Source organism: Diadema setosum, chromosome 22, assembly GCF_964275005.1.
Source record: "Diadema setosum chromosome 22, eeDiaSeto1, whole genome shotgun sequence".
Lineage (NCBI taxonomy): Eukaryota > Metazoa > Echinodermata > Echinoidea > Diadematoida > Diadematidae > Diadema > Diadema setosum.
The window spans coordinates 13877794-13904534 of NC_092706.1; the positions used below are offsets into that span (position 1 = coordinate 13877794).

Genomic DNA, 26741 nt, shown 5'->3' on the forward strand with positions numbered 1-26741 from the left:
ACTATAAGAGCTAGCTTTAGATCGGAAACTAGCTATCTTATCATAAAGTTAACATTTCTGCCCAAATGAGAACGTGGCTGAGATGATTAGTCTTACTACCAGACACAGCCGAAAACGCAAACCACATTCCAAGATGAAAAATGACTTAAAAATGCGCCACAAATATGTTCGGCACGAATAGTATGAAAAAATTAAATGTTGATGAACTTTTCAGTTTGTCATTACCAATGTAGAGATGGCGGAAAATGTATAGTAAATGATTGTTATAGTGTAATCTACGGTGACTACGCTGTACTGCAATTGGCTTATTGCTAAAGGAATAAAGAAGAATCAATTTTCTAGTTTGGTTTTGGTTCGGTTGGGTTTATTTCTGCATTCAAACAAGTACAAATTCAAACTAAAAATACAAAATATACAATGACAACTATTACACAAGTAGACAAACATAAACAATAGTATCATACAATAAACATGTACCATACATATAAATAGATAAGAATATAGGAAGTATTTTTCCAGTAAACGACAGAGATAATTGAACGCAGGAGAGCGGTTAGGCTGGAAATATAATATGGGGCCTCAAGGCAGAGTTGTTTCTCAAAATGAAGCCCCCAAACAAGGAGTTCACATTGCATTCGGTTTATTGCATGCTTAGGTTTCTACACAAAATGAAGGAATGAGAGAACTATTTCGTAATTCACAAATATATTACATGACCTTGCGATCCATAAACAAGCCTACATGTTTGTAATTGCTAATAATAACACTACCATTTTGACTAGCCATTAAATGACCCGTGACAGCAATACCAAAATTTGACTAATTGTTAAGTGAATTTTATAAACAATCAACTGTGTTTCATACAATGAAACAATGTGACGTCAAATTTCACAACGATTTCTGCTCCCATTTTTCGTTTATTATGACCTTTACAAATCACTCTTACTTTTATAATTACTTTTATATTTCTATGTTATGTATTCAGAATGTATTCCCTAGGAGTGTAAATGTGCATTGTGACTTTTGATGTTGGTTTTTGAAAATAATTTGCAGTATACTTTCACACACTGCAGACAGAAGTATGGTCAAACTCATGCAACCCTGCTAGAAAAACATAGTGTTTCAGTGTGTGTTCACAATGTATTCACATAGTCGACAATGCGAAAACGTTCAATTTATAACAGAGTAAAGATGATTTCACACTGTGGTGTGGTTTTTCACAGAAAGTTCACATAGTAATGTTCTGTTTCCCACTGTGAATTGATGATTCAGAAACGCTCGGATTTAACAGCTTGAAGAGATTTCAAACTATGTTTACAATGTGTTCAAACTGTGTTTCATATTGTGTTTCACACTCGGGACACTGTGTTTTTTTTCCAGCAGTTAACACAAAACAACATTACACCGCCTATTATGTTGTAATCATATGTTATTATGAGTTTCATTTGAGAGGTGACACAAAAGAGCGGCTTGTGAAATAAAGTAACTCTATAAAATGTTGCAATTCCATGTGTCTGGGGATAATACTAGAAGATGAAATATAAGCTTCACTCTAAATCAATAGGTGCATTTTTCCACGAAGAGCGCAGTTACAATACTCGTCACTGAGTAAAACAAAAGAAGCAAAATCATTCTGCGGAAGGAAATCATTCTATGAAAGAGACTGTTCAAATGAAATAACGTTTATCATTCATTTTTGTTTGAGAAACAATGTTGTCTATCTTCAAGTTGTGAAGCATTTTAGTTGTATCCTGAAGTTTGCCAGTACCAGCATGTAAGCGTTTCAAAGAATGAGATTACAATTTTGGAAGCTTTGCAATTTCCGTCTCATTGGTTATCAAATCTAAATCACAATGATTGAAGCTATCTCTGAAATTAATAATAATCCGAGGTTGTTCTTCTTTGCTCAGGTACAGTTACTGCATGCTAAGCATCATTCTTCACCTCAAACATGTAAAAGGCGTCTGATAGAAACAAGCCATACAGCACAGTCATGAGGAATCATTATACACACCACAATTCCTTTTGAAATATCTATATATATACAATACATATATATATATATATATATATATATATATACATATATATATACATATATACATATATATATATATACATATATATATACATATATATATATAATTATATATATATATATACATATATATATACATATATACATATATATATATACATACATATATATATACATACATATATAGACATATATATACATATATATATATTATATATATATATATATGACCAGTTTTATAATGGCAACCTTTTATTGTATATATCATATACAATAAAGGGTTGCCATTATAAAACTGGTCATCTAGCCTTTCTGAACAGTCTCAGGCTTTACACCAATCTCGTTTGACTTGTCTGTCTTTTGACAGAGTTATTATTCCTTTCAGCCGGCATGTGTCTCCGTAAGGGCGGGTACTTTGGCAAGAAGTAGATTTTTTTCTCGATCCCTTGCTTGATTGCCTGTGGTGTTTGATAGGTGATGTGCTTGTACCCGTTGTATTCGATTTCTCCCTTTAACTTCTTTACACGCTTAGCCACCTAAAAAAAAAAAAAATCACAAAGGAGAAGATAGCGAAATGAAATCATTTTACGAATCGCAAACCTGAGATAAATTTACAGTCATTTCAGATCGTCTTCCAGTGGTGAAAGTTCGGAGCGTTGCACAAACTTGGGAATCAGGTTTATTAAATCTCCGTCGGGCTGATGAATTAGTATGATTTCTTAGTATCAATACTTGAACTTATAATATGAAACATCAGAACTACATAGATGCTCCAAATTTCAAAACATACTTGGACTTTTACAGTTTAGATATCAAGAGATCAAAGTGAAGATTTTTTTTTTTTTTTTTTTTTTTGCAGAAATTTGAGTTTTCCTGCAGTTTGACGAGACATACATAGCCACGTTCCTGAACTGTTACACTCAAGACTATATCTGGTTAAGCCGGTGGCGGGTCACATATCAAATGAAAACGATGCATTGTTCAACGTGACATGCGGGACATGAGCATTAAGGAGCTGTTATTCCGGTCATACAGCTTTGGTTTCTCTGTCTTGTAATATTTCACCATTTTCTTAGTGTGATTTTGGTTACGTGGTCATGATATTGTTATTACTCTTATTTTCGTGTTTGACTAGCTGGCTTTTTACTGCGGTTTGCAGCCTTAAGCTTCCCCGCAACAATATTCACCTAGATTTGATTAATTTACTATATTGGTCGCTTGCAGTGCATACCACGCGATAGCCATATCATTTACCCTTGTTAACGCGTAAGACGCTCATATCGTCTCCTTCGATATACCATGCAACATCGGTTAACTCTGAGCAGCGAACTCATGGGATATAATAATGATATGATTGACCCGGAAATAAACGATTTGACCTCTTTACCTTGGTCATTATTGTGTCGAGGTCATAAAGATGGGCCCCTGTAATGAGTTCTTCGCACAAAGCCTGGATGAACCACGAACCATTCACTCGGTCTCTGATCGCAAAGTAGCCTTTGACAAAAGAACAAGAAAAAAGAAACCACGGACGAAATCAAACACTATTTTTTTTTTTTACTTTTGCCTCGCTTAAAGGGAGGCAGTCCTGAGATTTTCACTGTACTGATAATTCAGAAGAGTAAAAAAATATAACCTTTCACCAGTTTATACGCATGGACATTAAAAATTATCTCCGTATGCGAATTTTGAAAAATAAATCGTGCAAGCGATCGTGTAAGAGCCTGCAAAAAGATGCTACGTCATGCATGCCCTACTCACCAAGTTGACAGCCGTGCCTCTAAAAACCAATTTAAGTGTTCAAATGATCAGTTGTAATTTTACCATAAAATGTGAACGTTTGTGATTTAATTATTCTAAACAAAATATTTCAAGCTTAGTTATATATAATTCATGTCAATTAATATTGTAAACAAAAATGTATATATATTCTAAAATCAAATAAACCATGTACTTGACATCAAATAGGCACGGTCCTTTTCTATATCTTCTGTCCGTGTTGCATACTACTTTACTAATTTACGAGCTTATTTGGTGATTTGAAAGTTTGTGTTTGGTGAAAGTAGTTCATTGGAGGTACCAACAACATATATATATATATTTTTAATTCGTGAGGACTGCCTCTCTTTAACTGTTGTTTTTTTTTTTGTCTTTTCCAGTTACACTATTATATGATAACAGCTTAATCGCCATCTTCATTTCATTGTTCAGTGTTCGTCCCACCACATGCTGTTAAATGTGTATTCAACGTTGATACAATGAACTGGATTTTGCGTATTAATTGTCATTTTCCATTACCAGTTCATGCAATGAACAGAAAACAGAGATAAAAACCAAAAAGAAAAACGGTCATAAGAGACGAATAATAACTAGTTTAGAATTTTTCATTATGCCTGATTCTCATAACTACAACTTTTCATGTTTTCACTTTAATGTGCTGATACAATCGCCACTGGGGTTACTTCATAGAATTATGTCACTACCTAACCTGACATTACAGCAGCATCTAGAATGGTGATGTCTTTGTTCTTGTTGCTTTTGTTCAACCTTGTTCAGAGTTTTACCTTCTGAGGTTGCATGGGCGATGTACATGTCGGCATTATCGGGGACGCCGTCCGTCTCGAGTGCTGCCAAGCAATTCGTTGCCGTATTTCCGGTACTCAGGGTTTGTAGTTCACCCCGTGCTTCCAAGCGATCCGTTGCCATACTTCCGGTATTCAGGGTTTGTAGTTCACTGTCTCTCGCTGGATCGATGCCTTCGGTTTCCTTCGCAAGTGTGTTGAGGAAGCCCCCGTCCTCCAGGTTGTGTGACGTTGGTACGACTGACAGAGTCCGGTCGTCGGTGGCGCTCTTTGTTAATTTGTCTATCGTAAAAGGGCAGTAAAAAAAATCAAACATTTTAGCACAGGATATGTTAATTTAATGATTAAAGCATCATTCTGTTCTCATCTGTTCCTTGGATGAGATTGTGATTCATACAATGATGTATATTGATGAATATGTGAAAACATTCCCTCCATGCAACAACACATTACCGAATTCCAGTCAAACGCATCATAACTTCATTTTAATAATGAGCTAACCACAATGAGGTAAAAAAATTGTCTGTTTTTGTTAATTCTCTCTTTCCTACTTACTTTTTTTTTTATCCGAAAACCGGCACATATTAGATCCCAAGGGAGCCGAAACGCACGTAAATGGGCAGTGAGTGTCCATCATCTTTCTTCATTTTCCATGTCCTATAGGACAGTAAGACCCGCGAAGGAGGATACTGTTCAATATTTCTCACATTTCTCTAACTGGAATGCTTTTAAAATGTATTGTCAGTTGAAACATGATAAATTGCACCTTTTCAGGAATGATTATACAATAAGGGAAAGGTCTTGACTCACGCAAACATCCCTTGTAGGATAATATTATAATAATGACTGCCTAGTATCCCATTCGTTAGAATGAATAATGAATTGTAGGACAACATGAGATTACCGTTAATAACAATGTATTAACCCTACTGTTTTCCTCGCTAATGCGGAATGCGGTTGGAATGAAAATTCTTCCTGCCTTCCTGCATATTCGAAGTGCATTCTTAAAATTCTGACGACATTCTGAGTGCGTTCCAAGCATTCGGGCCCATTCTTGTGGCCAGTCCGAATGTTTTAAGCATGCTTAAAACATTCGAGGAGCATTCGAAGTGGAGAAATATCGATTTTTATTCGAAGGATATTCTAACTGCATTCTAAATATTCCTACGGCATTTATTCTAACGGCATTTTAACAGCATTTGAAACAATCTGATCTCATTTGAGGGAGAATCGGAACGGTGTTGGACCTCAAATTTTGCCAAAATATCTCAAATGTTCATACAATTACCCTCAGTTAAATAATAGTTAATGAAAAGGTTAGAGTAATGGGTTAGGGTTAGGGTTAGGATTAGGTTCAGGATTAGGAGTAGGGTTAGGTTCACGGGAATGGTCTGGGGTAATTGCCCAGGGCCCCAGGGGGTAATAGCCTAGACACTTCCTGGAAAGTTCTGACTGCATTCGAAATGAGTTTGTACCGCATGCGAGACGCTTTCCGACTATCAGACTTCGGGCAGCCATCGAACCGCGCTCGTGCGGCATTCGAAGTGCTTTCTAAAGATTTTGACCCCAGTATTCTGAATATTCCTACAGCATTCCAAGTACATTCGAGCAGCATTCGAGAGCTAATTCGTTGGGAATGTGCCAGAATGGTTCGAGAATGATTCGAAGTACATTCCATGTATTCGAACAGCATTCCTTACCAAATTGTTAGAATTTGATTTTTTTTTTCCCGAATGTGGCACGAATTTGGATAATCTTTAATTCCGACTGGTTCTGCTTGATTCGTGCTGATTCCGAATAAGTGTGACGGGGGTAGCAATACATACTGTATGTCTGCATAATTATAGTGTGCAAACAATGTTCACTAATGTGGGGCTCCTACAATCTACCACAGCTTACCTGTGGGATGGTTAGGGTAGTTGAATATCAAAATATGTTTTAGGCATTATACTGTATATTTCCTTCTTATTAAATATTGCTGTGTTGCTTTTGTATGATAAAGTGTTGCTTTTGTATGATAAATTTTATCATACAAAAGCAACACCCCCCCCAAAAAAAAAAAAAAAAAAAAAAAAAACACACACAGCAAAACAACATTTCATTCAATTCAAACAACTTGTCGGCAGTATTGTTTGAAGGCCGTTTGAAGGCAGTATCCGGTGGGCTGTATTTTCCCCGACTACCGGAAAAAAAGGGGTGAGGTTGATACACCGTTATTTATGGTATATTCAGATTACCGCCCGCGCCAAGACAAGACGGCTGGATATCCAATATTCAGCTTTAGGCCCATATAAATTCATGTTCATTATACATTTTGATGCTTCCAAGCAAAATATTTATATTACATCACATTGCATGTCTCTCTCTTTTTTTTTTTTTTTTTTTTTTTTTTTTGGTACTGATCGTATACAAATGGACATTTTGTTATCCCAGCGTGGCTGTGTATTGCACGCATGTCAGATTTCACATGTTTCTTTGTACATTCTGTAGAAAAAAAAAGTGAAAATAAAATTTGAATCATTTTAACCATAAATGTTCGCTGTAACTGCTATATAGCCGTAATTAACACGGTTTTAGCTCTACAAAATTTGACTGCCACCCTTTTCCCAGTTAATATTATAGTACGAGCTGATTTCAGTGGGACTCTTTTTACGGTAAAAAAGAAAAGAGAGATGCATACTATATAGAAATGATCCATAAAAGTATGATTTCTGATCACCGCGTTCGTGGTGCTGTTCAGTATAAGAGAAGTATAACAAATGGTAATAATAATAATAATAATGATAATAAACTACTGCTAATACTAGTGCAAATTCGAGGGCATAAAGTAGCCTATGCCATATCGGATTCCATTAACGAAGTTGCACCTCCAAAAATGTTTAACATGACTCTCCTCACTTCATTAATCCTATCAAGGCCTGCGTCCTTCTTCAGTACAAGGATGAAAGTGACCCTGCTTCTTCCTCTTTCTGCAATTCCCTGTTTGGGCTCCCAGAGTACGAAGGAATTGGCAGATAGCTCATGAAGAGATATCTCTTTTTCACGGGCTGGGAGTTCTTTTGGTGCACTTCTTGTGAAAAGGTTCACGTTCATTCATTTACTTATTCTCTATCTCCAACAAAACATAGATATACAATTTTGTTTTTTACGTTACAACTTATAAGTGAAACTTATATGTATGCAAGGAAGGTAAAAAGGAAAACGACAAAAACATTGTGAAAATATGGTAATTTATATGGCATAATTATGCTTATCTGCTTTGAGTTCGGCTTTGGGACAGATATGAATAATTCTTACTTCCTCTGCATGCTTGGAAGAAGAATATCTTGGGTTTTCCGATGAGGGCGGGGCAGTTCTTTCCGGAGAACATCTCTTTGATATCCTCCACAGTGATGACGACACCGTCGCTGCCGTAGATCCCTTCCTGTACCCCATGACTCATGAAGACCAGTACCACTGATGTGTGAATCTTCCGGATGGCTCTCTTGACCTCAGCCAGAGCTCTTAGTATCTCCTTCAAATTGGAGCATCCAAATACAAATCGTGATTTCAACACGTGAACTGGGTTTATGGAAGAATTACAAACTGTCCTTTTTATCTCTTATCTATTGATATATGCATATATATATATATATATATATATATATATATGTATATATACAGGTTAAATTGTTCATACTTTTTTCTAGTTAGTTATACATTTATCTATTCATATTTACTTATCAATCCATCTGCCTCTATATGTTTTCTGGTTAACATGCTCTTTCATATTGCAGGGTCGACCACTATTAAAAACAAGATAATTCCTGTGAATGGCGTTCTATTTCTTTAACACTGCCCAGGCGAAAATGAAACTTTAATAGATACAAAGTATTGCATGTAAACTTTTAAACAGACTTTAAAAGAAAGAAACAGGGAATTAATCACACAATATTGGACAACGAAGCTACTCTATCGAAAATCTTAAGTTAATTTTATTTTTGTACGATTTTTAAAGCAAATAATCGAATATGCCATGTCTTTGTTTTCCCAATATCTGTTCCCAGGTATACAATATCCCTAGACAGTATAGATCACAAAGAAAAAGCAAAAATAACAGAATCAAGAAAGACTCCAGTTGTAGGCGAACTAAATTACTGTCGACCACTTCTGTTTATTATCACAATTACTATAAGGTTCCTCGATTATCAAAGCTCAGCTATCAAAGGAAGTTAAATGTATATGTTTTGTTGAAAAATGAAATTTACTTTGAAATTGAAATCAAATTTGAAGATACGAGAAATTAACATTAATGAATAAACAAACATGTAACTATACTTGACACTTTCGATTATAAATGTAGGACATGGAAACTGACAGAAAATTCAAGGTGGTGTAAGAAAACTAAAACACTGAATCCCAGGCACGAATTTAGGGACGAAACAAATTGATAACACAATTTATTTGATTGATTAAAGACTGGGTGAACGCTACATCTGGTTTGAAGAAGTAAACAAATAATGAAAATGATGGCGATGATAATAATAATGATAATAATAATCATAATCATACTATCATTACTATTAATAAAAAATAGTAATAATAATATGACACGCAACAAATACATCCAACAACAACGATAACAAAATAAACAGATTAAAACAAACAACAGAAATATCAGGCGATGTTTTGCCAGCACATGGTTTATTTTTTTTTATTTTTTTTAAATCTTTTTACAGTAGGTAATAAGGAACTAACCTGTCCGGTCAAATTTTGTTTGACAACAGGAGTGTAGCCGATCTCGTTGAACACGTGCGTCACATTGATGACGTCGATTTCTGACCCTTTCCTGACCCCTCTGTCTACGTAGTTGTTGTTGTTGAGAACGAATACAATTCCTTTATTTCTCAGGCTCATGCAGTAGCACTTCAAGAAAAAAGACAATAAAGAAGAAGAAGAAAAAAAAAACCGTTATAAGACATCCGAACATATAGTCGTGGACATCACCGTATTTAGCTATATCTACCATTACTTAGTACACATCCAGAAACATTATATACGTAAACGTTTGCTACTACAGACATGCAAACATATTACACATGTTTTATATATATATATATATATATATATATATATATATATATATATATCATATATATATATATATATATAGAGAGAGAGAGAGAGAGAGAGTTACCTCGCTAGGATCGAGCTGCTCCCTAGTGGGCGTGGCTGGAGTCACGTGTTCATGCTTGTAGTATCCGTCAACATCTGGAGAGATATCTTTTTACGAAGATCATACAAAAGTTCAGCACGAGATAGATCAAATCCTATTGCTTTTGTACACTGCATTATATCATACTATCGTCTCAAGTTATAGGAATATTTCATCTGAATGAATGTTTATCATAATCAAAAGGAAGGTAAAAATGCTAGTTTGGTGTACCTCTCAATTCTAAACATACATGTTCGCTGAATGGAAACGTAATGTGTGTTGCTTTTTCCGTTTTTGTTTTGTTGATTGTGCGTTAATCAGATCTTACATTCATATGCCTTCGTTTGTATACATTCATTCATTATATGACTGTGTATGTGTGTATATATATATATATATAATTTGGTTTTTGAAGTTTAACATTGTTGACGAGACACAAATTATCTACATAAGGTCACGCGTCTCCTAAAAAAATTGTATATAATAAATGAATATACATATACATATAATTATATATATATATATATATATATATATATATATATATATATATATATATAGTATACACATTTATGTGTGTATGTGTGTGTGTGTATAAGCATACACACATAAATAAATAAAATGTTAATGTTGAACCCTGCATGATTATTTCGAGCCAATACATTTCTCTCTTTCTCTCTCCCTCTCTCTCTTCGGGTCAAGTTAATGACTACGTTTATAAAAACTTTTTTTTTTCACTCGCTCTAAAATCGGTTACTGCTCCTACATTATTGTATCAGTGTTGGTATAACATCATAGAAAAACAATAAACTTACTTGGTAGGACACATTCTTGGGAGTTATCCAGGGGTTGGTAATTCTTAATAACAAAACAATACAAATAGAAATGAATAAAAATCATTATTACCTATACAAGGTAGTTTTGCGAGGCAATTACAGTTGGTATTTTGCAGGGTCGGGAGTTCAGCAGGCGACATTAGAGCATATCACGAGCATCCGGAGGTTTTACATATACAGTGGACTCCTGTTATAACGAAATCCTCGGGACCGGCAGTTTTCTTTCGTTAGATTGGAATGTTGTTATAACTGAACAAATAAACAATAGAAATACAGTATATATAGTGGATGACATTGCAGCCCAAATTTTTACTTCGTTATAACCAGAATTTTGTAATAAACGTGGTCGTTATAATAGGAGTGCACTGTAAAACAGGGAGGTGGGAAGAGAAAGAGTGGAATCTCTCTCCTCGTAAACATTCCGATCGACCACAAAAAGAAAATATTCCAGGACGTCCAGGGTGTCAGTTACACGCACCGCAGGAGAACGCTGATAAATCAATTCATACAAGGTCGACCACTTACAGCAGCACTAGGCGTCAAACAATGACTAGTCCATTTGTGCTCAGTAATTGCACAGTAACCATTAGTTTTACAACTCTCCAACTTCAAACAGAGAAGTAAAAATAAAGTGTAAGAGCGTTCAGATGTTTGAATTTTGCCTGTTACAACTACATATATATGTATCTTTGAATTTGGAGTTGAATGATATACATTGATGAACAATTTTGCAATTATTCAACATGTTGATGGTCTACAGGTAGTCAAATGTGGCTTGATCTGTATCATAGTGTATAGCCGTAATCACATATTTTCTTAATTAACCTAGAGGATAGGTAATAATTATGATATTGACTGGCCTTTCTCTCGGGAGGTACCAGATAAATATTGCCCGCACTGAAAACATATTGCCCTCGTCTTCGACTCGGGCAATATGCTTTCAGTTTGGGCAATATTTTCTGGTACCTCCCTCACGTCCAGTCAATATTATATAAATGTCACTACAGATTTTGCAATTCATATTTACCACACGACTTCATGGTTTGACTCTACGGGACAAGGATGTGAAATTGTTCATGATATCAGAGCCCTGATGTGAAAGGAGTTCCAGAGTGAGGGCAATTTCCCCTTGGCGCCATTTTGTATTCAAAGCTGCAATTTTGCTGACACATATTGCCAATATGTTGGAACTATTTCTCATTCCTCTCGAAAAAAATCCCAAAACTACAACCCGTACTTCATACGGTAACACTCCAATTCGTGCCCAGGCATAACTAGAGCAACAAGAACATCTCAGCTCAAATTGCTTTGTTCTAATTAGATTTGATGTGATTGCTATATTCCTTTTTCGTACGTTAATGTAGCACATAGTCAGTTAAACAAAGTTATTGAGTAACATTTGAATCTAACGGTGAAAAAGTGCAAGAAAACAGGTACATGCTTAACTGAAATGTACGGCATTGTTTTATGATGATTGCAAATAAAGACGAATAGGTGTCATTCTAAGCATATTCAGACTTTAAGATATCATGTTCCTATGCTTAGAAAGGCAAATTATGTAAATAAATTAAGGTGTAATAGAATGCAGGAGACTGTTATCAAAAGCAGACGCGAGGATAAGTGCCTCATCACAGATTATACAATGCGACAGTGTAAATGGATAATCGATTTACCACCGACCAAGAGGGAAAAATGTTCAGTGGTGCAGAGTGCAAATGTGTGGACAGTTCGTATGGCGATGATTTGTGCGTATGGTGTTTGAAAGGTCTAGATGTCATTTATAGCTAGTGCTTTTTTTGACAAAGCAATGGATAGAATGCGGTCTGAGTTCGCAATCAATAATTACACGGCTCATTTTCGTAGAATAGTATTGAGTTTGCTTTGACTGAACCCCAATTTCCACATAATGATGCTAACAGAACATTCAAGGCCTTTTGAGAGATTTTTCTTTCAGACGGTATAAAATAGAATTCCGATACCTCTAAAAACTGAGGTACGTAAATTATATGCTCATTCCACGACAAATTTGCATCAATGCATACCTTGTACCTAAAAAAAAAGTTCAGTAGATTTTTTTTTTGACAATGGGATGTCCGACAATTAAAACTAGTTATGAGTATAATTGACATTTGAAAAATTATGAAATGTATATTTTATAAGAAATGGAAATTGTTCAGAAATATATAGTAATGATTTGTTCCACCCCCTCAAACGTACTTTAAATATTTCTCAAGTTAATTTAGCCGTAAGACCTTCAAAGATTTTATCGGAATGAAAAAATATTTGTATCGTTAAAAAGTATAAACTTATAAGCAAAGGTGAATGTAATATTGTTAACAAAGTTATTTAATTGAACTCTGTCTGCACTCGGGTAGTAGAGTATTTATATCACCGTATTTTGTCTAATAGTATGGCCAAGTACATCGAAGAAGGCATCGCACTATTAAATGATAGCATTGTGTTCGACCGATCCGTAATATAAGATTAAATGTGTCAGGCGTGTTTATGAAACAAATTCGTGAAAAACCAAACAAAAGCAACCGGAAACATTTTTACGCCCATCAATGTCTTCACGATCGATAAAGGTGGGCAATCAACTCAACCCTCCTGTTTAAGTCCAAAGTTTGGATTGCTGCAATCTTACGTAAGCCTTTGGTATCGCAACTGAATACCAAAGTGCATTATATCTCTTCGAGGATGATGTCGATTAAGACTGGCTACCAAACTATACTTTGTGAAAGATGGGTAAACAAAAGAGGCAAGACAGTAGTGCAATAGTTCGAGAAGCTTCCTCATTACGCGAACTTTGGTCTGCTCCTAATTCAGGCAGTTGATTTGTTACACTGTAAAAACATCGGTGATAGATTTAACACCACGGGTGTTAAATCTAACACCGATCAAACTTCAATAAAGAACCACACCCACTGTGATGCACTGTGATGCACTGTGATGGTGTTGAAAAGTGTTCACCTGACACTTCATGGTGATAATTTGTACCTGGTGTTATTTTGACACTGTACTGGTGTTAATTCAAAAATGACACCACATGGTGTTGATTTGATATTTGTTGGTGTTAATATCAATGGTTTAACACCCGTCCAGCTTCAATAAGAGACCACACCAGCTGGTGTTACTTTGGTGTAAATTTATTTTCACATTTTTTCAAAAATCTAGTATTTTAATGTAAAATTCTTGATCGTCTTGTTTAAATTAAAAATCAACAAGAAGTGCAGTTACTGAGAAACTCTTCAAAAAAAAAAAAACAGTTTAAAATTTGGAAATGACACCCGGGGGTGTTAATTTAACACCATAAATGAGCACCGAAAATTTAACACCAGCTAGGTGTTCACTATTAAACACCGGACTTTTTGAAGTGTACGTTTCCCCAAATGACCCTGAAAATATATATCTGTGACGAATTACCCTTTCCTAATCTCTGTCTATACTTTTTCTGATTTCATCCCTTCTCTCTCTGTCTCTACCCTTTTATCTCTGTCATGATAATCTAACTTGATACTTGATAAGTATCGAAGGCAATGATTAGCGCTCAGAGCATTCGACATAGCTTTCGAAACTAGTTTCGAAGAAAGCACATTCTACTTTGTATGATACGTTAAAGGTCAGCAGTTCCTTAAAAAAATGACGTAACTTCAGACGTCCCCAAGTAAATCCTTTTTGCCAATAAGGATACTGTTGCATAATGATGAAAGCAGAAACTAAAGTAAAGTTCACCGCATGTTAAGGTTGACTTGAATAAAGAGAGTAAAATCACATAGAGAGAAGGTTGACGCTAAGAACATTTTGGAACTATCTCAACTTCGGTATTTTACACATTCTGATGTCAGTCACAAATAGGTCTTGCGTAGAGTATGAATGAGGCGATGTCATGTGGATTTTGCTCTCATGAATCATCTCACATTGCTTTGTAAATAATTATACACTGTCTCTCATGAAGGCAATTATTAAATTATATCGTTTGAATCACGTTATTATCTCAACTGGCTTTACTATGTAGCAGTAACGACAGCTTTTAGGCCAGATTATAGACACTATGTATGTATACACACACACACACACATACATACACACAAATGTATATATATATATATGTATATATATATGTGTGTGTTTGTGTATGTGTGTGTGTGTATTACTATACACTGTCTTTCATAAAGGTAATTATTAAATTATATCGTTTGAATCACGTTATTATCTCAAATGGCTTTACTATGTAGCAGTAACGACAGCTTTTAGGCCAGATTATAGACACTATGTATGTATGTATATATATATATATATATATATATATATATATGTATATATATGTATATATATATATATATGTATATATATATATATATATGTATATATATATATATATGTGTGTGTGTGTGTGTGGCGTCAAAAGCAACACTGAATATTAACATTGAAATTTTGTAGTAATTGTCATTTAGTATTGTCGTCTACAGCTAAAGCCTTATTAAAATCTCGCTGTTCCTAAGCTAACTTATGTACATACGATAACATAGGTGAAACCAGGTGGTAATTGGGCAACATGCTAAAGAGGGTTGCTATACCCTTTATGAATGCTTACCGTGACTACGCGTAATCTCCTCTTGATGTAAATTGCGATTGGAATAACGAGGAAGACCAGCGACAGAAATGCCAAATATGGCAGCCATGATTTACCTAAGAAGCAGGCAAGACAGAAACGAGCCATTTTATATGTTTACATGTTGAAACGCTTGAAACAACTGTAATATTAAAGCCTTAAACCAAAAGCATTAATCATGCTACTCATCCCACCCCAAGCAGGAAGGAGTAAAATGAATCTTATATCCAAAATAATGTATGTAATGACATTTGATACTTGCCTCCAACTTCCTAAAATTCATCATTTATCCGGATATTGTTGACTTTGCCATATCTCTCCCTCTCCCAGTTTAAAGAAACACATTTCACTGGCAAAGTGCAGCCTCCATCCACAGACATTGAATATGCCTTTTCTCTCTCCAGATTTAGCTATTTGAAATATAAAATAATGTTCTTAATATCTTTATATATATATATATATATATATATATATATATATATGTATATATATTTGGTCAGTTATTTTAGATTCCACAGGAGTTTCTTTTTCAGTCATTTGAAATTAAAATAAAGGTTATTACAGTAAGAAACACAAATTGTAATAACTCAACTACGGGAATACTCTCATGACGGCTTGAAAAGCAAACAGATGAAAAATACAATAATAATTATTTCATCATGTCTGAGTATTGAATACAGAATTGTTCAATACTTATCCTTTGGTATGAAAGAACAAATGAACGTCTGGAAGACTACAAATGAGAGCCATGTAATATATGATATTGATGTAATGAAAAAAAAAAAATTGGCGAAAATGCGAGATCGATGTCATTCCGTACACTGATTTTTTTTTTTTTTTTTTTGTTGTTTGTTTAACTGTTTCACCGCCATTCGTGATGCCGTCATGGATCTCCGTTCAGTGTTGAAAGTTCGAAATGATATTTGTTCTATGAAAGAAACCCAACTCTGTTTCTACATCATGTTAGCAATAGATTTCCCAACTCGATTGTCAATATGTTACAGACAAAGCGATGGACACATTTCATTAAGCAAAACTTTGCTGGAGTAAAGTTGTGTGATCAAACAAACACGAGATACAAAATTTCATGAAAAAATACATAGAAAATAAGAGAATTATGGAAAGTTAGACATATTCTGAGAAAAAAAAAGATGATGTCATCGCATACATTTCCTAACATTTAACAATAATACAATTAACATCTATGATAAGACTGAACTCAAGTACCAAAATTGCGAAGACATTTACAAGTTCCACCACCATGCCCCTTCTGTGTTTCGTTTTCTCTCTTTTCTTTTACACGAATGTTACAAGAATTGTACGTCTCTGTAGTTATTCCAAAGAAAAAGTAAATATTATGACAAGTTACCAACCTCGTAGATTGGTATGAGCGTTATGATTCTTGTCAGTAACGTGTGACACAGCGTTGCTGTCCGTGGTTGGAACGTCGGTCACATGTTTGGGTGAGGCAGACGAAATCGCGTGACTTGTTGGCGACTGTCGTGGGGTTGATGCGACTGGCAGGTAACGGTGACGTATTGCCAGGTGGTGATGAAAACATTACATTTGAAACACACACACACACACACACACAAAATAATCATTAGGTAACCTTTTTTCATGATTGTTGCAAGTCACTTTTTACAATGCTTTCATACCCATAGTGTACAAACTTTACTGTGTATTTATCGCTGTTGTTGTTTTTATATGAAAGTGATATGTACGTCAAGTGGACCCTTTTTTAAAATCAGCTGTGTTGAAAAGGGTTATCCACCCTATTGCTGGAAATAAATAAATAAAATAGTAACAATTTATCATTTTTTTCTGTCGTTGTCGTTGTCATCCTCCTCCTCCTCTTATTTATCGTTATCATTGTCGTATTCATAGTATTAAATCGAAGACACAGTGGGCCTTTTCCCTCGCTTTGCAAAGACCGGTTACTTATTCAGCATATTTTCCCCAAGCCTCGGTTAGGATACTGGAACACATGTAATTAAGCTATGTCGCTGAATGTTCTTCTTTTGAACGTAGCTTGGGAGGAAATCGCTCATATGATGAATTGGGTTTTAAGGATGCTTTTCCCTACAAGATTGTGAAGTCTTAGAAAGAAATCGTGGAATACATTTATAAACTTCGTCTATCTCGACATTTCTGTGATGAAAAATCACATGAAGACATGGTATTGTCAACATTCCGGTGACGCTTTAAGTTGGCTAAACGTTAAGTTAGCCCCAACACAAAAAACAACACAACAGTAACCTTATAATTAGGTAAGTTTTGAAAAACAGTCTTACTTGCGCAAGTTGGAAACGGTGACGAGAAGCTTCCGTCACTCCTGCAAGTTGAGAAGTCACTACCAGAAAGATGGTACCCCTCTTCGCAGGAGAAGTCGCACCTGGTTTCGATGTCGACTCGGCGATTGGCGTGACATTTGTCCGGTACGACAACGAGGTGGTCTGTTATCGATGACGGACTTACAAGGCAGGAATCAGCTGTACACGAAAGATTGAAGCCAGAAGATCAAAATAATCGACACGTAAAGATTTAGAGATCAAAATATGGCACAAGTTTTATATATATGTATATATATTATACATATATATATATATATATATATATATATATATATATATGAGAAGAACGAGTCTCAAATACGCCATGGATCCAACGAGAAGGTTTTTTATTTACAACATTTTCAGCCTGCCTGAGGCCTTCGTCAGTGTAGTGTATACTATGACATCACTGACGAAGGCCTGAGGCAGGCTGAAAATTTTGTAAATAAACAAAAACAAAAACAAAAAACATTCTTGTTGGATCCGTTCTTCTCATAGTTACAACATTCGATATCCAACACGTGGAAAGTACAAATATATATATATATATATATATATATATATATATATATACATATATATATATATATACTGTATATCATAAAAAATAGGTATATATATTGATAGATGGATACAAAAAGAGATAAAGAGAGAAATTCTGAGAGGGGAGAGGCCACGCAGTACATTTCATTATGCCCTTTCATGATTTGGTTGATTGAAGTAATGCTCTCTACATAATGTCAACACTGGATTGACAGCACAGTTCAGACTTAATTATGTAAACCTTGAAATGAATTCATAAATAATAGGCCACGCAGTACATTTCATTATGCCCTTTCATGATTTGGTTGATTGAAATAATGCTCTCTACATAAGGCCAAAAAAAAAAAAGTGTTTGTTTGCCCTTAATTGTCAAAACCCAAGAGGGTCGGTAGGTCGATTTTTTTTTTTTTTTTTTTTTTTTTTTTTTTAATACAGGGTACCCTTTTTTCCATGTCAATGCACTCAAAACTCCAAGAGATTCATTCAAATTTACGTCTTGCAAGGACCCGGTACGCGAGGCAGAAACGCTCACTGACAAACACTAACGTTCATCTTTGTTAAATTTTGCAAACAGCTTCAAAAAAGTACCTTCCAGTGAGATGCTGGCAACTGAACTCCAAACAGTTTTGGTGCCATGACAGCTGGTAACGGATGCTGCAAAAGTAGCCATCTTGTGAAGGGCTGCACACTAACCCATTTTTTTTGCCGGTCCGACCTGTCTCTGTCGGACCGGTAAATGCCCCGTTTTACCATTTTTTACAGGTCCGAACAGAAAATTTACCCGTCAACAACGACAACATAAAAAAACATTAAATGACTTGCAAACTTATTTTCTTGCTTTTTATGGATGTACCCCCCCCCATGTACATTTTACAGATTATTTTTTTTTTTTAAACTTGCATTATTTATTGCACAAGAAATTTAAAGACAGGAAAAAATAGAATGTTTGTTAATTAGTGTAAAATGATAATGAACAAAATCAGATTGTATCAAATGCGTTTGTGACTTTTTCTAAACATCAGCGCACGAACTTGCTGCGTAACCTGCTCTTGGTGGTCAATTGGATTGCGATGATTTAATGAATTATTTTAGCTGTGATATTTTCTGATGCAAGCGATACAAGGGGTTCTTTATTTTTCTCCCGATAATCTCTTCGCATTTGTGCATGCGTTCTTGAAAGGTACACGACATGCAGGGCCGAATTCGCAATCCTTTTTGCGCCCATTTCCACCTCAAATATAAGCGGGATTGTGACGATTTCATAAATTACTTCGGCTGTAATATTTTACGATGCACGCGCCAAAAGGGGTTGAAAATGCGTCCTTTATTTTTTCCCGATAAACTCTTCGAATTTCGTAAGTGCGTTCTTAAAAGATGTACCACGCGGCCGCATTCATGATACTTTTTTGCGCCTATTTCTACCTCAAATGTCAGCGGGATTGTGACGATTTCATAAATACTTCGGATGTAATCTTTTGTGATGCACGCACCAGCTAGAATGGTTGAAAATGCGTTCTTTATTTTTCTCCCCATAATCTCTTCGCATTCCGTAAATGCGTTCTTAAAAGATATACGACACGGTCAAAAATCATGATTCTTTTTGCGCCTATTGTTTCCTCAAACTTCAACGGGATTGCGATGATTTTATGAATTATTATTCGGCTGTAATCTTTATGATGCACGGGCCAAAAGGGGTTGAAAATGTGTCCTGTATTTTTCTCCCTATAATCTCTTCGCATTTCGTACATGCGTATACGACACGGCCGAATTTACGATCCTTTTAGCGCCTATTTCTACATCAAATATCAGCGGGATTGCGATATTTCGTTAATTATTTCGGCTGTAATCTTTTGTGATACATACACCAGAAGGGTTGAAAATGCGTTCTTTATTTTTCTCCCGATAATCTCTTCGCATTTGTGCATGCGTTTTCAAAACTATACACTGCATGCAGGGCCAAATTCGAGATTCTTTTTGCGCCTATTATTGTTTACTCAAATTTCAACGGGATTGCGAAATTTTCATGAATTATACTATACTCGGCTGTAATCTATATGATGCAAGCGCCAAAAGGGGATGAAAATGTGTCCTTTATTTTTCTCCCGCTAATCTCTTCCCATTTCGTACTAACGGCCGATTTCACGTTCCTTTTTGCGCCTATTTCTACCTCAAATATCAGCGGGTTTGTGGCGATTTCATTAATTACTTCGGATGTAATATTTTGTAATGCACGCACCAGAAGGGTAAAAATGTGTTTTTTATTTTTCTCCCGATAATCTCGTCGCATTTGTGCATGCGTTTTGATAACCAACACGGCATGCAGGACTGAATTCAAGATCCTTTTTGGGCCTATTATTTCCTCAAATTTCAACGGGATTGCTTTGATTTCATGAATTTTTATTCGGCTGTAATCTTTTATGATGCACGTACCAAATGTGTCCTTTATTTTTTTTTCTCCTCTATAATCTCTTCGCATTTCGTACCGTTGAGCTTTTGAAATGTGTACGACGCGGCCGGCCGAATTCATGATCCTTTTTGGGACGATTTCTACCTCAAATATGTAAGCGGGACTGCGATGATTTCATGATTTTTTTTTTCTCCCTAGTATTATCTCTTCACATTTTGTGCATGCGTTCTTAAAAAGTACACGGAAGGGCCGATTTCGTGATCCTTTTTGCGCCTATCTTCATTGTGAGATCATTCTGAACGAATGAAAATATTCATTTGTGAAATGACTGTGTAAAATGAAACTGAACGCAATCAGATCCATTTACTGTATCGCTGAATATCGAATATGTTTTTACTTTTCTAAAAATCGACACAAGTAAATCAGTTCTAACATGTCAACTGCCACGCTGCTGCGAAGCCGGGATCGGATCGTTAGTAAAATGACCCAGAAATGCGTGCGCTTCTAATTCTATCAATGCTTCTTGTCTGGCATGACCGCCGATCGCAAGCAAACGAAAAGCAGATACATGCTTTGCATGTATTGCATGGCATGGCAGTGCGTGAGCAGCGCCAATGCGCAAGCTGGCGCGAATACTGGTCGCCAGTGTGCAGCCCTGCATGCATTGATTGGATTTCGTGCGCGTGCACGCATGTGAGCCAAAAAGGTAGCTACATTGTAGCATGCAATGCATGCTATAAAACGTAGCCTGTGTACCCGTGCGGCCGAACACAATTACGACGGGTCGATGAGATGAAAAAACAAACATTTTTAGACTTTTTTTTTTTATTCTTTCTCTAGCTTAAAATGGAAAATTTTGGGTTTAAAACCATTCACAAATTTGTAGAAGATGAAATTTGTGGAAAAAAATAAACTTGAAATAGCAAAAAAAAAAAAAGAAAAAAAAAACGCGACCCGAAATTTCCGTGATTTTCGGTCGGTCGCGAAGGGCAAACAAACCATTTTTTTTTTTTTTTTGGCCTAATGTCAACACTGGATTGACAGCACAGTTAAGACCTAAGTGTGTAAACCTTGAAATGAAATCATAAATAATAGGCTTCAAGAAAATTCGTAGAATCCTTACTCATCTTCAAGAGGTGTGATCTACCAGTAGAAAAATTAACTAGTCGCCATTCTCAATTACATGTAGGTATTTAACAAACACGGATATGGCAGTTATAGTGGGCCATGCTTACCGATGCAAGTTGGAAATGGCGAGGAAAACGAACCGTCACTACCACAGGTCGACGTGTTGCTGCCCGAAAGATAAAACCCGACGTCGCACGAAAATTCGCACTGGCCATCGATGTCGATTCGGCTTCTGGCAAGGCAATTACCCGTTTGGACAATGAGGTGGTCTGTTATCCATGAGGGGTTGACTAGGCAAGAGTCCACTAGATATGAAAAAAAAGGTAGACTAATGTAGACGCAGGGCTATTTTGAGACAAGAGAAGATTATTGACGTGAATATGGAGAAAAAAACATTGTGAAACCAATGAAATGACGGCTGCAAAAACGCTGCTTTCAAGCAGCTGTACATTTATGCTTTCAGATGTAATTTCAAATTATAGCAAATTGAAGTCCTTGCTTCACACAATACCAACGTTTAAAAAATCAGCTTTGGCGACCACATAAGATAGTTTGACTATAACACTTTGAATGCACCAGGGTGAATTCGAACCCATGTTTTGTTTGCTTGTTTGTTTGTTTGTTTGTTTGTTAGAACAGAGCCTTATATCAGTAGACAATATAAACGTATCATTAAAATTGAAGACATGAGATATAAGAACGGCCCAAGTCCAAATTTGGCTATTGCCTTTGGAAACCATTTACGAAGTCATGCAAATAAAGATAATCATTCAAGTGGCTATTTTACATTCAAATTTGTATGAATAACATCCCAATAACTGAAAATACTAAAAGCAGTATGAAGTTATTTTTCATTTTTATTTTTCCAAAATTTTCTCTTATGGACTTGGGTCGTTCTTATATTCAGGTAATCAATTCTCAATGAAACTGTAGTGATAAGAAACAGGAGTCTACCTATGCAGGTTGGAAATGGAGGAGAAAATGTTCCGTCTCTCCCGCACGTCGAGACGGTGCTGCCTGAAAGCCGGTAACCGACGTCGCAAGAGAATTCACATCCGATATCGACGTCGACTCGTTGGCCGGCTGCGCAGTTGCCCTTACTCACAATGAGGTGCTTCGTCATCGACGACGTACTCACAACGCACGAATCAGCTGAAATAAATCAATTAGCATATGAAGCACAAATGACAGACTATTTGATCGAATTTGATGGACAAACAGAATATGAAGCATATCCACAGAAAATAAAACAGAACTCTCTCACGATATTCGTCTCAACCAAACCTTGACAGAGTTTGAGTATTAAAAAGGAGGCCGGCTTTAACCAAGGTGTTCAAAAAGTTGAAAATAGACTCATATATTACGCAGATACTATTGACTCAGTTGATGCAGCACATTATAGAGGCAAGCAGATTTGGTCAGCAATTTCAAAGTAAGGATATACAGCATGCCGCACTGAGACAAGGGGTGGGATGACGGTAGCGTGAAGGCTGGTTTATCAATGTTATAATATATAAAGACATATTTTTTTTTTTCAGCAATGCCTTATCATCCACAATGCCCCTTTTGTACAGACCACTCACATTTGTTCTAAAATTTGTCGGGATTTTCGCTTCTCGAAATGAGCACATTTCTTTTTTTAATCAATACCTTACAGAGCCAAATAAAGGTAAGATTCATCCAAGGCCGTTTATGATAGTGTTTAGTATGATCAGAGAAATTCTCACGAATCGTCACAATGTCGTTCGGTATTGAGCAAATAGTCAACCACGCAACAATGTACCAAACCAATACTATGCCACTTTTTTCTGTTAGGAGAACAAACATCCATTATACTGTATAGTTTTATATAAATGATGCACATGACAGAGTGGATCGGCGAGATTTGAATGAGCGAGTGGTTTAAGACTGTTTCAAAGTGTGTTTATACATGGGGCCCGTAAATTCATTGAATACAACCACTTTCCCCCATCATGCGTCCAGTAAACCTACAACACTATACAAGGTGTGAGCCACGCGTTAGGATTTTACCGGATGCATGGCCTGCGTTCGGATTTTTAATACCGGACGCATGGCTCAATGTGGATCAGCAAAAATCAATGCATAACAATTGACCAGTCAGTTGCAGAGATTCTAAAGCCCACTGTATAATCCTAAATGACTCAAACTTAGGATGCTTACCTTGACATGATGGCACGTTTGGGGCAAAACTCCCATTGTTACAGCACTGGATTTGAGGACTGCCTACCAACTGGAATCCCGGTGTTCTACACGAAAACGAGCACGTCTGTTCACAGCTTATGCTATCACCCGGCGCACACGAACTCAGCAAAGGATAGGAGTAGGTAGGGATGGTGCACGGTTTATCTATGTTTTTGCAAATTAGAAAAAGCAATTGTAATGTTCGGGCTATGGATGCGGGCGGAGGGGAGGGCGATGTTACAGCAACAGTCGCACTTTTTTTCGTTTTTTTCGGTTTTTTTTTTTTTTTTTTTTTTTTTTTTTTACATAATATTACCAAGCTCACCCTAGTTGTGCCGGTCTGAAGATGGAGATGAACAAATCTTAAGAACTTGCAGTAAACATCTTCATTTCCCTTATATTTAAACCTGAGTCCCAGTAATGGAGACAGTTCTTTCGTTCATATCACACGTCCAATGAGCAATGACAGTTACGTTACAGCAAGAATAGCAGTAAAATTAACGTAATTATTCCTGAGGTCACTACAGCTTGAAGACACTATTGAGCATTGTGGTGCTAACACATACACACACACACACACACACATAAACACACACGCACACATAAAATGCACACCTATACTTATGTAAGAATAAGAAAAAAGACATGTTTTCATTGTAAAGCAAGGTATGGATAATAATCATTATTCCCAAAGGAAGAGTAATTCACAACTGGAGTCCGTTGATGAGGTATGCAATAATGTCACTCACACTAATTCCAGATGTTGACAACTGAAATACTCCCAGGTAATTGGTGACTGTCAAGGTTTTTGAAGAAATTAGACACTTATGTAAAGCAAAGTGCATCCTTTCCATGCTTAAAAGATTGGTTTGCATATGAAGTGTGCGATTCTTAGTTGGTCAGCGAAATATTTGAGCATGTGATTCTACATGTTATGATGAGACATGGTACTTTTACTGAGTAGTAATTGAAAAGATGAGTTTTGTTTTTATGTTTTAGCTGAAGTATATACATGCATTTCATGGAAATACTTATGTGATTACACATATTGAATCGTGTGCAGCTACTTTATGATAAAAAAACCCCCAGCTTACACTTGTGTGAATGTGTAAGATTCATATTGCGGTGATGAACATTTCTTGTGAATTATTTTACTTTTTTGAACGCATGTTTTTATATGAAATTCTACCTTTGTATGCATTTATTGAGAGGTAGATAATGAAATGGATTATTAATTTGTGATAAATAATATCTATATGTGCAATACATTTGACACAGCGTTGGTATGAACGACAATCATTCCTTTAATATTAATGTGAAATTCTTCATTCACTTTGAGATAAATACAATAAGCACTTAGATAATTTCACGCCAGGGTATCTGAAATGAATACCGAAACGACTTTATCATATCGTCTGATCTTATTAGGTTATCTCTTTTATTATTGTATATAATTTAACTACATTGTTGTTGCTCTGCTTATGAGCAGAAACCTGTAGAAGCATAATATCTTTTATGCTTAATATGGATTAGATAAAAAGTATGGGAAAGGATACATACCGTGGAGAATTCCTAGTGACGTCAGATAATCTATCATCGCCAGGCCCAAAGCGTCGTAAGTTGGGCTAAGTCCGTGATGATGAGTAATAAGCAGCTTCTTCTGGGTCTCAACGTCAGTCGCAGTTCCATCGTAAACCCAGAGTTCACCCCAGCTATGTACTCTGCCCCTCACTAAGTATTTGATTGTGCGACAACATATAAAAACCTATCCCAGAGAAAAAAAAGGAAAACAGATAAACCAGAAACATCAAAGAAAAAAGGTTGATAAAAAAAAGAGTTATACTAAATTTACTGCAAATGTATCGAATAATATCAAGGCCTCATGGATAAATGATAATAATGTGACAAAGTAACAATGCATCAAAATCTCATCAAAATCATCAAAAGTCATATCAAGAAATACGAAAAATACATTGAAAAAAAAAAGAAAAGCAATGACCTTACAGAGAATTTGCAAGAGAGAAGATGTACTTACTGTTTTTTGGTGTGCTGGCGGTAACAATACACCTTCGAAATCAGAAATCTCGCCTGTGTCAGGGAATAGATGATATGTACAGATGAAATATTATCATCAATTCGGAGACTTTTATTTCCTGAGTTTCCTTTCGGGAAATATCGGTTTTATACTGTCTGTATTAATTTTCATTGAAACCTCTGTTATTGCATAATCAGAGTTCTTACAAATAGTCATCAACACGCATACGCTGTACGGCTCAATTCCATTGAGTTATTTTTTTTTTCCTCTCAACAAATCAGATAAAAAATGCAAACAGTATACATACCGGATTATTTTGTTACCCTTGGAAGAGGTAAACCTGTCTTGGGTACTGCAATCAGAGGTGAAAATATCACTCTTAATATGCACTTTTTCGACTCAAAGCCATTTTCACTTTTCTATGAATTTTGACAGCAATAGATATTTACTTGTGGTATGACTTGTCTGCAGCTTGTTTTTTCACCGTCATAAAAAAAATTGAAAGTTTCATGTCTGATATTTTTGATGTCTGATGCTTTCAGTATTGTCACCTACGCCACCTTGTAAGAATAATAATGGTAGAGACCAGAGGGCTGTACCAATATCATTACCATGGCGTTATTAATTTATATACCAGGGTAGAGAGGGATTTGGTTGGTTAAAAATTTTTGTCTAGGGATGCAGGTACTATTCGAACCATCGGGATTCGGACGTGCGATTGAAAGTCAAGAGTCTTATCCACTAGCTGCCACAGCACCCCCCCCAAAAAAAAAAAAAAGAAAAAAAAAAGAAAAAAGAAAACACAAAACAAAAACAAGAACACAAACAAAA

General features: G+C 35.8%; 1 protein-coding gene across 1 annotated transcript; it reads right to left on the bottom strand.

Annotated features, from left to right (window-relative positions):
• Positions 1-2367: 2367 nt before the first annotated feature.
• Positions 2368-25570, bottom strand: LOC140245380 (uncharacterized). The gene is made up of 14 exons (XM_072324954.1): positions 25436-25570; positions 23855-24040; positions 22628-22825; positions 21781-21978; positions 17557-17754; positions 16636-16779; positions 15245-15339; positions 10630-10672; positions 9797-9882; positions 9358-9525; positions 7918-8134; positions 4603-4902; positions 3426-3535; positions 2368-2574 (listed from the first exon to the last, which is right to left on the bottom strand). The coding sequence occupies exons 1-14, from the start codon at positions 25470-25472 to the stop codon at positions 2368-2370; spliced, it is 2187 nt and encodes a 728-aa protein (XP_072181055.1). The 5' UTR covers positions 25473-25570.
• Between the last annotated feature and the right edge of the window lie 1171 nt (positions 25571-26741).

What these genes read in the sequence shown, in the direction of transcription:
- LOC140245380 (XM_072324954.1), bottom strand. Translation starts at nt 25,472, where the DNA reads ATGATAGATTATCTGACGTCACTAGGAATTCTCCACG. An exon ending in GTCACTAGGAATTCTCCACG is followed by an intron (nt 24,041 to 25,435) that starts GTATGTATCCTT and finishes GCAAAAACATAG; the next exon opens with ATAAACCGTGCACCATCCCT. An exon ending in GCCATTTCCAACTTGCATCG is followed by an intron (nt 17,755 to 21,780) that starts GTAAGCATGGCC and finishes TTTCGTGTACAG; the next exon opens with CTGATTCCTGCCTTGTAAGT.